At 51.1% G+C, this 14,957-nt stretch overlaps 1 protein-coding gene across 1 annotated transcript in view; it reads left to right on the top strand.

The window, feature by feature from the left end:
• The window catches only part of DHRS11 (dehydrogenase/reductase 11), a 35,316-nt gene extending 20,930 nt beyond the window's left edge, over window positions 1-14,386 (top strand). Inside the window, exons 3-7 of the mRNA XM_077311910.1 lie at window positions 4,299-4,393; window positions 5,446-5,575; window positions 9,041-9,133; window positions 11,246-11,311; window positions 14,180-14,386. Coding sequence (XP_077168025.1) covers window positions 4,299-4,393; window positions 5,446-5,575; window positions 9,041-9,133; window positions 11,246-11,311; window positions 14,180-14,221 — 426 coding nt within the window. The 3' untranslated portion in view covers window positions 14,222-14,386. The remainder of the gene's footprint in view (window positions 1-4,298; window positions 4,394-5,445; window positions 5,576-9,040; window positions 9,134-11,245; window positions 11,312-14,179) is intronic.
• Window positions 14,387-14,957: the final 571 nt, after the last annotated feature.

Raw genomic sequence — 14,957 nt, forward strand, 5'->3', positions numbered from 1 at the left:
CCCTATTCTCTTCTGCAACTCATGTGCTCTCTTCATTCAACGCGTGTGCCAAGGGCTCTATAATCCCCTTCTGGCCATTGTGCACAGTGGTGGGGGCTTTGGCTACATTCTCTCCTTTGGTGAGCTGTTTTATTGGACTTCACTTTTCACTACCTGAAGGAGTCTCAAAGCACCTGACTTTCCTCTTCCCACAGCAGGTCGGGCTGAGAGAGCTATGAGAGAACAGCGACAGGCCCAGGGTCACCCAGCTGACTGTATGTGGAGGAGACGTGGGGAATCAAACCCAGTTCTCCAGATTAGAGGCTGCTGCTCTTAATTACTACACCGGGCTGGCTCTCACCTCTTCCCCTCCTAATTTTTTTGTTCTAGAAGCTTTTAGAGGAAGAAGAAGAGTTGGTTCTTACATGCCACTTTTCTCTTACCAAAGGAGTCTCAAAGCGGCTTACAGTCACCTTCCCTTTCCTCTCCCCACAACAGACACCCTGTGAGGGAGGGGAGGCTGAGAGAGCCCTGATATCACTGCACGATCAGAATATCTTTATCAGTGCTGTGGCCAGCCCAAGGTCACCCAGCTGGCTGCATGTGGGGGAGCGAGGAATCAAACCCGGCTCACCAGATTAGAAGTCTGCACTCCTAACCATGACACCAAGCCAGCTCTCCTGAGGAGTCTCAAAGTACCTTCCAGACGAATGAAAGGAGCCAGTGAGGAGACGCATCTGCAGCCGCCTTCACCTGAGTCTGACCTTTGGCCCATCCTCTCCCCAGGCTGCCAGTCGGAAGAGGTCTTTCCCATCACCTACCACCTGATTCGTTTTAACTGGAGATGCCGGGGATTGAACCGGGGACCTCCATGGGCAAGGCAGATGCTCTGCCACTGGGCCTCAGCTCCTCCATCTAGGCCAGGGGTAGTCAAACTGCGGCCCTCCAGATGTCCATGGACTACGATTCCCAGGAGCCCCTGCCAGCATTCGCTGGCAGGGGCTCCTGGGAATTGTAGTCCATGAACATCTGGAGGGCCGCAGTTTGACTACCCCTGATCTAGGCAGTCAGAGGCTACTTGGGCTCCCCGCTGGGCACGAGGGAAGATGGTTCTTGTTTTTCCTTCCTCAAGGAGTGCTTTGCCTTGCAGAAGTCGGTGGGTGGGGCAGGACTGCAGGCTCCTGCTCAGTTCAGTGGCCCCAGTTAAAAATTACCTGGGATTTTGCCTCTACCCCACTTCCTCTTTGATCCCTTTTGGTTTATGATGCTGCGACTCGAAGGCCTGGGGCAAAGTCCCTTCAGGAACTCCCAGGCACCGTAGCTTACCCTATGCACAGTTCCTCCTTGTCTTGCCCACCGACGACCTGGTTGGCAGGCAGGGATTTGAGGTGATAGTTTGCATACCCACCCCCTCTCCTAACATTGGCCATTTTGGCGAGAACCCACCACAGATTTTAAAAGAGTATTTTCTTTCTCTTGAATCTACTGTCCCTCAGCTTCATTGGTGTCCTCACAACCCCGTGAATCCTCTAGTGGGGCTTCTTGCCTTCTTCCTCTTAACCCCTGACCACATCCTGTGCCCCCCCCCCCCGAAGAGCTGCTAGGTCAGATGCTTTGGTGCCCAGGTATGCTTCTGGACACCAACGCATGAGAGCCAGCATGGCGTGGTGGTTAAGAGAACAAGCCGCCGATCTGGAGAAGGGGGGTATGATTCCCCCCCTCCTCCACATGCAGTCAGCTGAGTTCTTTCAGAGCTCTCTCAGCCCCACCTTCCTCACACGGTGTCTATTGTGAGGAGAAGAAGGGAAGGTGATTGGGAGCTGTTTTCAGACTCCTCCAGGTAGTAAAAAGTGGGGTACAGGAAACCAGCTCCTCTTCTGTCCATTATGCATGGTCTAAAAGAAAGAGGGTGTGGGGTGAAATGGGGAGCAGGGATTAATAGGCGTCCTTTAGCCCATGACGCATACACAGGAAGCTGCTCTGGTCCGTCAGATTCTGCATTGCCAGTTCAGACTGGTGGTATTCTCCAGTGTCTTCGACCTGATGTCTCTTGCCTCACCTGCCTGATCCTTTTAGCTGGAGGTTCCAGGGACTGAACCGGGGACCTTCCACCTGCCAAGCAGAGTCTCTGCCACAGAGTCACGGCCTCTCCCAATTTCATTGCTTTGTTCCTGGGACATTGTGGCCGGCTATGTTGTCAGGTTAATGTTGAGAATTTCTAAAACTTCAGAATCAACGGATGCCAGGTCACTGCGATTTCCTGAATGCACCTTCCTTTTTTCTGGCCTATCGCCAATGCACCTGAGCACAGTATAGTAACATTCCCATTTTGTGCTGAGATTTAATCCTGGAGCATTGAATTAAACCACAGCACAGGAAGAAGCTCGGATGTGGCTGTCCCAAGGGTCCTTTAATGTGCCAAATCCTAATTAGTGCACCCATGTGCTCAAGCACACGGTGAACGTTTGCGGGGGAAAGAATGTGAATGAAAAACAATAACAAGTGGGACATGTGTGGCAGTTTAAAGAAAGCCTTGCATTGTTCTCACTTTGGAACCAAGACTGAGTAACTCCTAATAAGCAAAATTTAGAGAGAAATTTGGAGAAATTCAAAAGCCTTTGTAGCCAAACTGGATGGTTGTCTCATGCAGAGCTGAGATATAAGATGTTTTTAGCAGTCTTTTTGTGACTTTTCCATAATGAGAAATCCCTCCTGGTCTCCATTTCTCCTCCTTCCAAGCTGGCTCTTTGGAAATCTTTCTCAGCGCTGCACTTGCCCGATCTTCAAGCGCTTGTTCCCTGCGCAGAGTGAGGCTGCCCCCTGCCTGCAAAGAGCTTGTTAGTCCTGGTCGGGCACACAAAATGTCTCAGCCTCCCGGGGCTTGTCTCTGCTGCTTGGGGTTCCTGCCATAGATAGCCCTTCCGTCAGGGCAGAGAGAGCATGCTGCTCCTGCGGGGGGCTCTCATCCACCCGGACTACTCTGTGAAAAACTTCCTTCTGATATCTAGCCTATATCATTCTCCATGTCGTTTAAAGCCATTACTATGAGTCCTCTCTTCTGCTGCCAACAGGCAACGCTCCCTGCCCTCCTCCAAGTGGCAACCTTTCCAAAACTTCAAGGGTACTTCAATCTTCTCTTCTCCAGGCTGAACATTCCCGAGGCCCTCAGCCTTTCCTTACAGGGCTTGGTCACCAGGCCCCGAATCATCCTTGTCACTCTCCTCTGCCCCCTCTCCATTTTGTCCACGTCCTTTTTGAAGTGAGGCCTCCAGAACTGCCCACAGGACCCCAAGTAGGATTTGATCAATGTGGTAGACAGTGGGACTAGGACGCCTTGTGATTGGGATGTGATGCCTCTGTTGATACAGCCCACGACTGCATTTGCCTTCTTTATGCTGTCTGCTCACACTTATCTTACAGTCCACACTTCCCCCAGATCTCGTTCACACACACTGCTACCCAGAAGCACCTTTAAGACCAACAAAGATTTATTCAGGGCGTGAGCTTTCGAGTGCAAGCACTCTTCTGAGGAATCAATCTTTGTTGCTCTTAAAGGTGCCACTGGACTCTGATTTTGTTGTGCTACTTCAGACCAACACGGCTACCCATTTTAATCTACTACTATCCAGAAGAGTACCTCCCATCCAGTATGCATTTTGTGACCCTGATGTGGAACGCTGCACTTCTCCTTATTGAATTGCATCTGTTTCACATTTGCCCACTTTTCCAACATGTTCCGATCTCGTTTAACTCTCTATCTTCTGGGGTGTTCGCTACCCCTCCCAATTTAGTGTCATCTGCAAATCTAATAAGGAGTCCCCCTACCCCCTTGTCCCGATCATTGATAAAAATGATGAAAAGTCCCAGACCCTGTAGTGAGCCCTCCTTCCCTTGCAAGATGTTGTCCATGGGCCGCTGTCAGCCCACCCATAACACACTGTGGTTCGTGCTCATGGACTTCCAGGAGAGCTCTGCTGCACACAAGATGGGGCCTCCAAGTCTGCCTCTCAATGACAGATTCGTGAATAAAGGAAGAAGGGGAGGGCTGTTACTTCCATGACGTGGCTGTTGGCTTCCCAGAAGCATCTAGCTGACCATTGTTGGAAACAGGATATTGGGCTTTGGGCTGATCCAGATTTTCCTCTTCTTGACATTTCTCTCCATACAAGTATTTTGAGCAAAGAGCAGAAGTGTCCAGTGGGTGTACCAAAAACCAGCCATCCATTGTACTACCCTGGCCATGGAAGTTTTACCGAACGGCCAAGGTGCTGTTGTGCTTCTGGAATGTTCTAGCTCCCCCTTCCGGTCTTCTCTTTCAGGTCAACGTGATGGCAGTGAGCATCTGCACCCGCGAAGCGTACCAGTCCATGAGGGAGCGAAACATTGACGATGGCCATATAATCAACATTAGCAGGTGAGGGGGAAGAGCGGCCGTTCTTTTTTGCTCTCGGTGGGGAATGCTCCGCGTGCAGAAGGGCCATCTCCATGCAAAGATCCATTTATGGTCCTGGTCAGCAGCTCATTTTGAGCAAGGGTGAAAGTCTGCATGTGGCTCAGGGAGCACATAGAGGCAGTCATGGAGAAGCCCACAGTGGATTCCTTGCCCACCACCATTCTTATGTTCGACTGTAACATGCAGCTGTTCTCGATTTACTTTGATACTGAACTGATGAAGGTCTAAACCAAAACGTTTTCAGTTCTTCCAGCAAACACTTTCAGCGAAGGAACTGAGAGGTTTATGAATTATTTGATGTTTATTGTTATTAGCATTAATTGCCACATAGGGTTGTGCACAGTGGCGTCCGAATTGGCCGTTCCAGGCCGATTTGGGCGCCGTCGTGCACAACCCTCCCACATAGTATGTCTCTTTTGTTCCCTCCTACTCTGTGTTTCTTCCTTTGTAATTTAGAGCAAGGGGCATCTTTTGACTTAAACCGGAGCCAAATGGATCCCTGAATCATTCCTGCATCAGCAGTTATTCAGGCGAAGGGCTCTTGGGCCCCCTTGGCCCCTGATCAAGCTGAGCAGAAGCTATAGGATCCTCCAGCAGGCATCTCACCCACCTGTGGCCATTTGGGTTGCTGCATGTGACTCATCAGCGGAAGGACATGATTAGGGGCCAAGGTTGCACTTATATATTTATTTATAATTCGATTTATACACCACCCATCCCCAGAAACGGGCTCAGGGCGGTTTACAACAATAGATATAAAAACAGCAGTAAAACAGTCTACCTGGTGAGGTGGGTGAGTCCGAGAGAGCCCTGATATTCCTGCTCGGTCAGAACAGCTTTATCAGTGCTGTGGGGAGCCCAAGGTCACCCAGCTGGCTGCATGTGGGGGAGCGCAGACTCGAACCCAGCATGCCAGATTAGAAGTCCGCACTCCTAACCACTACACTAAGCTGGCATCTGCATTCTCGGGTTATGTCTGTTATTTCACCCTCATGCTCTGTTTTGCTCCTCAGCATGACTGGCCACAGTGTGGTCCCACAGTCTGTGGGGCATTTTTACAGCGCCACCAAGTGCGCCGTCACAGCCTTGACGGAGGGGCTACGGCAGGAACTCCGGGAGGCAGAGACACACATCCGAGCCACGGTGAGTTTAGCCTGGAAGTTAACCAGCAGTTGGTGAAAGGGAGGAGAGGCTGGTGGGATTCTGCGGGGGACCCCAAGAAGAAACTGCATGTGAGACTCCCTGCCCCAGGGTGGGTGGCTGCTACAGCTTAGGCGGCCTGGATCACAGTTCGAAAATCCCTCCGTTTATGCAGCCTGGTCCCCGGTTGGGAAGTTACCGGTTTGCATCAAAAGCCTCTTGACCTTGGGACTCCGACCCTTTTCAGCTGAGCTGTTCAGAGAGGGCCGGGGAATAGGCTTGTGCACTCTGGCAAGCCTCGGCTGCTTGGTGGCCATTCAAGCTTGGGCTTGAATAGCCGCCGAAGCACACCGGAACGGACAAGCCTATTCCCAGGAATGAGGCCTATTCCCAGGAATGAGTTACTCCATTCTAAGCCCACGGGTTTTGGGGGGCATAGGCTGAGGGAGTACTTCACAGCAGGGATAAACCTGTGGTCCTCCGATGTTCATGGACTATAATTCCCAGGAGCCCCTGCCAGCGTTTGCTGGCAGGGGCTCATGGGAATTGTAGTCCATGAACATCTGGAGGGCCACAGGTTGACTACCCCTGCGTCACAGGATTTCACTGCCTACCCTCTGCAGCTATTATCATAATTTTCTGTTCTTATTTATTATATTTCTTACATGCCCTTTCTCTATGGCAGGGGTAGTCAAACTGCGGCCCTCCAGATGTCCATGGACTACAATTCCCAGGAGCCCCTGCCAGCATTCGCTGGCAGGGGGCTCCTGGGAATTGTAGTCCATGGACATCTGGAGGGCCGCAGTGTGACTACCCCTGCTCTATGGACTTGGGGTTTGGTGGGGGGGAGGTACATCAAGTAACGTATAACAAGATGTATAAAAATATAATCTATGTATAAAAATATAATCTACAATAAACAATTAAAAGTCTTAAACGGCTAAAGCAGTTCTGCCCTTCATTGCCTATTTCTAGTCTTTTGGCGGCAGGAGTGGGATAGGGCAGAAAGGTTTTGTTGGCCCCAGAGGGCATCAATGGGGCTTTGATAGGGAGGGCAGTTTTGTTCAATGGTGTTTATTAGGCTCCATTTGACCAGCCCCGTGGAACAGTCCGGGGTCCTGCTGGGCTCTGATCTCACTTGTTCCACTCGGCTGGATTGGGGCCAAGAAGGTCAAGGCCAATCAAAGCTCCTTTAGGATGCTTTGCTTTAGGATGCTTAGGGCTGATCCTGCGTAGAGCAGGGGGTTGGACTAGATGGCCTGTATGGCCCCTTCCAACTCTATGATTCTATGATTCTATAATTCTATGATTCTATGATTCTATGAATAGGCTGCCTAAGGAGGTGGTGAGCTCCCCCTCACTGGCAGTCTTCAAGCAAAGGTTGGATACACACTTTTCTTGGATGCTTTAGGATGCTTAGGGCTCATCCTGCGTTGAGCAGGGGGTTGGACTAGATGGCCTGTATGGCCCCTTCCAACTCTAGGATTCTATGATTCTTTGATTCCTTGGGAACTCTCAGCAGATTTTGCTTGCTTGATCTTAATGCTCTTTGATGGATATCTAGGAAGAGGCAGTACCGCAGGTGCAATGGTCCCAGGCTGTTTAGGGCTTCAAAGGCCATAGCCAAAACCTTGAATGTGATTCGGTCTCCAGTCTGGAGCCAGGGCAGCTAGGAGGGCAGAGGTCATCTAGGCCGTCGTGCCCCCTGTTCCTTCTAGCAGGCTGCCCGGAGGAAGGTAAATGTTTGGCCTCAGGCAGTTGACGGACACGGCTCCTTTCAGGAAGTTCTAGTGCTGATTGCTCCTTATGGGGCACTTGAGGTCCTAATTGCCCCGAATCTGACATGTGGGCCTTGAACCATAGAGATGGATGGGTAGATTGACAACCTGGCTGCAGCTGTCCAGAGCGTTGGCCCATGAGCATTCACTTGCATGCTGGAGACCCCAGGCCCAGTGGGTGGCAGCTGCAGGGAAAGGCCCTCGGGTGGTGGGGCTTGGGAAGACCTCTGCCGGAGACTTTGGAGTTGGCAATTCTGGATTTGCTAGTTCTCCCTTGAGACAAGGCATCCTCTTATGCTGGGCCTGTGGCAAGGTCAGAGTTCACGGCCAGGACATGCGCTTTGAATGGCAGAGTGCCCGGTGCCTCCTGTCAAAGGCTTTCAGGTGCCAGAGAGTGACTATCCTGATGGAGGGATGACTCAGCAAGTTTGCAGATGACACCAAATGGGGAGGACTGGCAAATACTCCAGAATAGCGATCCCCAACCTGTGGGCCGCAGACCACATGTGGCCCTTCGACTAATTGGAGGTGGGCCCCGAAGGACGCCTTCTCCCCCCCGGCCCTTTACTTCATGCCCCCGGCCCTTTACAACATACTTCATTGTTGTGGCGTGTCTGTATCTTATTTTAAAGGGATGTTTAAACATTACCATAGCGATCAGAGAGCGTTAGGGCAGTGGTTGAGAGTAGAAGAGTAAACTACCCCCCCCCCCACCAGGCCTCAGTAAAAGGCGCTGAGTGGTCCCCGGTGAGTGGTCCCCGGCATTGAGTGGTCCCTGGTGATAAAAAGGTTGGGGACCACTGCTCCAGAAGATAGAGACAGAGTTCAACTCCGGAAGATAGAGACAGAGCTCAACAAGATCTGAACACAATGGAAAAAGGGGTAAATGAGAACAAGATGCAATTTAATAGAGATAAGTGTAAAGTTCTGCATCTGGGTCAGAAAAATGAAAAGCATGCCTACTGGATGGGGGATACGCTTCTAGGTAATACTGTGTGTGAACGAGACCTTGGGGTACTTGTGGATTGTAAACTAAACATGAGCAGGCAGTGTGATGCAGCGGTAAAATGGCGAATGCCATTTTGGGCTGTATCAACAGGGACATCACATCAAAATCACAAGATGTCATAGTCCCATTGTAGACGGCACTGGTCAGGATTGTGGCATTAGGAAGGTTGAGAACCACTGGACTAGTGTATCCTCAGGACTGAGCATCACATCCCCAGATCACTGGATCAGACGGTGTCCGTGTTATGAACCACCCTCCCAAGTAGCCTTCATCACATCTTCTAGTTTCATGTCTTCTGGAGATAGGAGGCAGGTAGAAGCAGGACTCGGCCTCCAGGCTCCGGTGCAGATTCCATGCAAGGATGCCATGGCCAGGTCAACGGAAGGGGCCGGCTCCCTGGTTTCATGGCAATGCCAGGAATAGCTTGTGGCCGAGTCCGTTCAGGCAGGAGGTAGGGAAGAGGCTGAGGAGCCCCTGAGGAGCCCCTGAGGAGCTGTCATGGTAGGTTGGGCACCACGGAGCTGACAGCTTTGGGCGCGAACGGCCTCTTTGGCTGCCGAAAGGCTGGGCTCCAAGGGACGATTATGAAGACCTTGCTAAAAACCTTTGTTGTCTTTGTGCTGAAGAAAGTTGCAAATCTTGTTAGGGTGCTGTCTTTATTTTTCTTCCCTCTCTTCTTAGTGCATATCTCCAGGACTGGTGGAGACTGGATTTGCTTTTAAACTCCACGATAGCGATCCGGAGAGAGCTGCGGCAACGTACGAGAGTATTCGGGTAGGTGACTGAGCACATCTGGTGGGAGGAACGAGCCCGATTCAAATCCCCTTGGTTTAGAGACGCAGGCCATGAGTGGGGAGCACCTGTGAGGCGTCACGTGAAAACGGGCTCTTCCAGAACAAGCAGATGTTTGTTGTTGTTGTTGGTTGTTGTTAATTTGATTTTTATACCACCACTCCCATAACTGGCTCACGGCGGTTAACAAAATAGGAACATCCATACAATTTTAAAATCCCCATAAAACAATTAAAACAGTTTACAACATATGGCAAATGGCGACGACCTAGAATCATAGAATCATAGAGTTGGAAGGGGCCACACAGGCCACCTAGTCCAACCCCCTGCTCTACGCAGGATCAGCCCTAAGCATCCTAAAGCATCCAAGAAAAGTGTGTATCCAACCTTTGCTTGAAGACTGCCAGTGAGGGGGAGCTCACCACCTCCTTAGGCAGCCTATTCCACTGCTGAACTACTCTGACTGTGAAAAATCTTTTCCTGATATCTAGCCTATATCGTTGTAAGGTAAAGGTAAAGGTATCCCCTATGCAAGCACCGAGTCATGTCTGACCCTTGGGGTGACGCCCTCTAGCGTTTTCATGGCAGATTCAATACGGGGTGGTTTGCCAGTGCCTTCCCCAGTCATGACCGTTTACCCCCCAGCAGCAAGCTGGGTACTCATTTTACCGACCTCGGAAGGATGGAAGGCTGAGTCAACCTTGAGCCGGCTGCTGGGATCGAACTCCCAACCTCATGAGCAAAGCTTTCAGGCGGCTGCCTTACCACTCTGCGCCACAAGAGGCTCTTATATCGTTGTACTTGAAGTTTAAACCCATTACTGCGTGTCCTCTCCTCTGCAGCCAACAGAAACAGCATCCTGCCCTCCTCCACGTGACAACCTTTCAAAGACTTAAAGAGGGCTATCATGTCCCCTCTCAACCTCCTTTTCTCCAGGCTGAACATTCCCAAGTCCCTCAACCTGTCTTCATAGGGCTTGGTCCCTAATATAACCTAATATAACCATCCCCCGTATTCCGGGCATCGGTCAGTGTAGATGAAATAGTAACTGAAAGCATAACATAAAATGGAATAAACCCGGCTAGAGGTTGAGATTAGGCCCCTCAACAGTCTAGCACTGCCGTTCAATAGGGCCTTGGGGGGGACGACCCAATCGAAAACCCCGGCCTCAACCAAATGCCTGGCGGAAGAGCTCCATTTTGCATGCCCAGCAGAACCCAGAGAGCTCCCACAGAGCCCGCAGCTCCCCCGGGAGCTCATTCCACCAGGTAGGGGCCAGGACCGAAAAGGTTTCAGTTGCTGCGGCAGCCGGGACAGCAGGAGGTTGGGGAAAGGACCAGGAAGGGACATGCTTGGAACCAGGTTCGGAACAAATATGAACCCCCCCCCCCCCAAACAGTGACTTCGGGCCAGTCCGTCTTGTTCAACCTAACTTGCCTCACAAGTTAGCCATGCTCACCCTCTCAACACCTAACGGAGGCTTGGGAAAAATTTGACGGAGGGGTGGAGAAAGATGGCGTCAAGGTACATTTGCCTTTGGCAAGCTCCTGCCCCAGGAGAGGGCTGATCATGGCTGTGACCAGCAGAACTGGGGTGGACACACTAGTCTCCCCCTAATCTCCTCCGGTAGTCCGTCCCCGGATGTTGGAGGCCCTGAGCCGATCTGTGGGGGCTCTTCCCTCCGGATCTGAGGTCTCCTGCGTGCCGGGTTTCGTTGACGCCTATCCACCATCTTTTGCTAGTATTTTTTTCTTCTTCTGGTCTCCTATATAAGAAAATTGATAGTTTGGGGCAGGGGTAGTCAAACTGCGGCCCTCCAGATGTCCATGGACTACAATTCCCAGGAGCCCCTGCCAGCGAATGCTGGCAGGGGCTCCTGGGAATTGTAGTCCATGGACATCTGGAGGGCCGCAGTTTGACTACCCCTGGTTTGGGGGGTCTGACCTTAAAAATGAGGGTTGACTGTGGATGCTGAGGAGGAGCATAAAGATGTCTGAAGATGGAGTAAGTCAGGTTCTGGGCTCGAATGGAAGCCGGACCTCTGGCCCCGCCCTCCTGGCACAAGGACTAATTCTCATTTTCCCCTCTCTCCAGTGTCTCAAAGCCGAGGATCTGGCCAGTGCCGTCGTATACGTCCTCAGTGCTCCACCTCACGTACAGGTAGGCCTTTGTGAAAGCGGCCCTCTGGTTTCTGTATTCCCAAAGGGCGGGAGGGAAGGCTTCATTCCCCCTCTTCTAGGACTTCGGCAAGGGAAGGGGCCTTGGGTGCGCCATGAGCCGGAGGGAATCATCTTTTCCTTCAAGTCAGTTCCTACACAGCTCCCTCAAAAATGGGTGCCAAGGATCAGAGAAAGAACACAGTCCAGAGGGAACTCTCAGGAGAGATGACAGCAACGCAAAAACAGAACGGAGAATGCAAATCCAGGTAGGGTAATCAACGGTGCAATATATTATCAGAAACATGAACTCCACAAAAGCGAAATATAAATCCACGTCTGGCTCTGTGGCTGACAGACGTCCCGGGGAAGAGAAAAGCCACACAGATATCAAGCTGATTTTGCAGCGCTCGAGCCTGGCGCAAGAGGCTGAGCATGCGGGGATATCACTCGTGGGCCAGCCTCATGTTCCTCAAAATCAGCACAATGTCTGGTGGGTTCTTCTTCTCTTAGCCGAGCTGTGGATTTAATGCAGTGCCTCAGGGCTGTACTTTTAATGCAGAGCCACAGAGCCAGGCGTGGATTTATATTTCGCTTTTGTGGAGTTCATGTTCCCAATAATATATTGCACCGTTGATTACCATGCCTGGATTTGTACTCCCAGGACGGTCTTTGTGTTGCAAGGACCAGAGAACGCCTGGCGTCTTGCTAGGTTTTAACTACATGCTGCATGTAGAAGAGCAGTCTTTCTTTTTGTCCTGACTCTGCTGCTCAGTGATTTCTTTGGTGAAACCTGGGATATGTTGTGATCTGTGGGGGAGGCAGGAGGCAACGCTGAGACCATGCCTTGTGAGTGCCACCCAGAATCCTTGAGTTGTAAGAGTAAGACCTCCATGTTCAGTGACAGTGTACCTTTGAATGCCAGGGGCTTTCCGCACCAGGATCCTTGTAGCAAATTGTTTGCTGAACGAAAAATCCCCATTTAAAATGGTAGAATTCGTCGTTATGCATACCTGCCTTTGTAGTGGAATCCAGTTGCGTTTTTATCGTTTCCCACAGGGTTCCGGTCTCGGCAAAAATCGCTAGCCAGGAAGCGCTATTGCTGAGCTCATCCCGCCCCTGGCCATCAAGCAGCCAATGGGCGGCCGTTAGCATGCTCCCAAACAGCCCCTTTCCCTTTAAGAAAGCTTTAAAAAAAACACACACACACACAGACGTTGCAACGAATCTGCGTTAATTCGTTGCAACGGAGAGACCCATCCAGCTTGCAGGTGTGTTTGAGCTGCCGTTTCATCGTTGTCACGCTCCCCCCGAGTGAAACCTCCCCCCCCACGGGCGCGATTTTCGGCCGAAAACAGTGTGAAAAATAAAGGGAAAATACATCAGCAAACGGGCTTCTCTGTTGTTTGTGCTTAGTGACTAAACAGCTCTGGGGAGGGACTGAAGCCGGGGAAGCCTCTAAACAGGCTTGCTGGTGGGTTGAACTTCGCTCGCTCGGAGAAAAAAAATGGCGATCGCTTCGCCGGAAGATCAGAGGAGAGAGCCAGGGGGAGGGACTTTGTAGAAACCACAACAATGGTAATGCACAGAACTTTCCCGCTAGTGTTGCAGATTGGTTGCAGGAGTGTAGCGCTTTCCGGAGGGTGAATCCACTTTTGGGGATTTCCCTGAAAGCGCTACAACGAAGCGCTTTTTGCGGATCGGTTTCAGGTGTGTGGCAGATTGTCAACGACGTTGTGCATAACGGCAAATCAGTAGCGTTTTCAATTGGAAACCATTGTGCGATTTTGAAGGAGTGCAGAAAGCCCCCAATTGTTGAGTCTCTCTGCATATCACTGGTGAGGATTTTTTCACCAGGTCCAGAGCTCAGTGGTACCTTATCTTCCAAGAGATCTCAAGGGAGGTCCCTCCTTAGATTCTCTTTCCAATGGTTCCAGGGGCTGTGAGACATCTAGAAGAGGGGTGTGTAGCTGTTGTATCACATAATATTAATAGTAATAATAATAATAATCATCATCAAATTTTTAAAAATTAATTACCCACCCTTCCCCAAAGGCTCAGGGCGGACAACGACATCTATAAAACAAAATAGCGTACATTAATGCAAACTATAAAATAACGTGCTTTATTTATCCTCACCAAGCCCACTCATTCCAAGGTTGCCTTTAATTCTCTAGCGGGGGGAGGTTATGTTGATGTCCGTTCTGCAGCGTGGTGACAATTTGGCTGGTGTTTTTAGTGGGGAGGCCAAAATTTTGGTATTGTTTCTGGCCTCAACCATAGAACTAGAAGAAGAAGAAGAACAACAAGAAGGGTTGGTTCTTATATGCCGCTTTTCCCTACCCGAAGGAGGCTCAAAGCAGCTTACCGTCACCTTCCCTTTCCTCTCACCACAACAGACACCCTGTGGGGTGGGTGAGGCTGAGAGAGCCCTGAGATTCCTGCTCGGTCAGAACAGCTTTATCAGTGCCGTGGCGAGCCCAAGGTCACCCAGCTGGCTGCATGTGGGGCAGTGCAGAATCGAACCCGGCATGCCAGATTAGAAGTCCACACTCCTAACCACTCCACCAAACTGGCTCTCACTATACCAAACTACGCTGCGGCACTGTCTGAAGTCCCGCAGAGCAAATGCCCGTAACGCAGGGGTAGTCAAACTGCGGCCCTCCAGATGTCCATGGACTACAATTCCCATGAGCCCCAGCCAGCGAACGCTGGCAGGGGGCTCCTGGGAATTGTAGTCCACGGACATCTGGAGGGCCGCAGTTTGACTACCCCTGCCGTAACGTCCCAAAGGAAGCACAAGTAGATGCAGACGTCTCGTGTGTTTCTTCCATTTTGCAACATTGACGGTATTGAAAACTCTCTCTTCCAGATTGGTGACCTCCAGATGAGGCCGACTGAGCAGCTTTCCTAGCAAAATCAGGCGTTTTGCTCTTGGTGCAATGCAGGGAGGACGGCCTCTTGCGCCCTGGGCATTTCCGCTGCTGACTGGTGACATTGGAAGGCCAAAGTTTCTCTCCCCAATTCCTCGTTTTTCGAGCTGGTGTCGGGTCTGCGGAAAGTAAAGCAGAAAGCTTCAGTTGGTTGTGGAAACTCCTTCCTGTCCCCAACTCTTTCAGTGGCTGAAATTACTTTGAGAACTGCTGGAGAAGCTAGTCCCTGTGATCCCGCATTTCCTTTCTGGAGGAGGGGGATCCTCACGGGATGAGTCGGGATGATATTGGAGGAGACCCTTGCAAGCTTCACAGTGTGCAGCCATCCAAGGCTAGCACCTCGCCATGCGCATCCCACCACTTGGTTGTCATAACCAAACAACATCACGTGGACCGTTGTGTCATTTCTGGCTGTCCAAAGCCACTGCAAGCTGCCAAACATCCAGTTTCCACATCTTTTCAGCTTTGCCTACAGAAGAGAGCAAGAAGAAAATCCCCCTTTGGATCCTGGAGCTGCAGATGGGCCTTAAGATCCGTGCGACGAACTGTTGGTTGAATGTCCACCATCCACCTGCTTCTGTTAACTACGCTGTAAACCCCCACACTGGTTTCACTCCACTGTTTGCTCTCATGGCATCCCCCCCCCCAGAAAGCCTCGGGAGGTGTCAATAATTGTGTGCCTGAGACAGAGTTGCCAACTTCCAGCTGCTTCGTGGT

Source organism: Paroedura picta, chromosome 15 (genome assembly GCF_049243985.1).
Source record: "Paroedura picta isolate Pp20150507F chromosome 15, Ppicta_v3.0, whole genome shotgun sequence".
Taxonomy (NCBI): Eukaryota; Metazoa; Chordata; class Lepidosauria; order Squamata; family Gekkonidae; genus Paroedura; species Paroedura picta.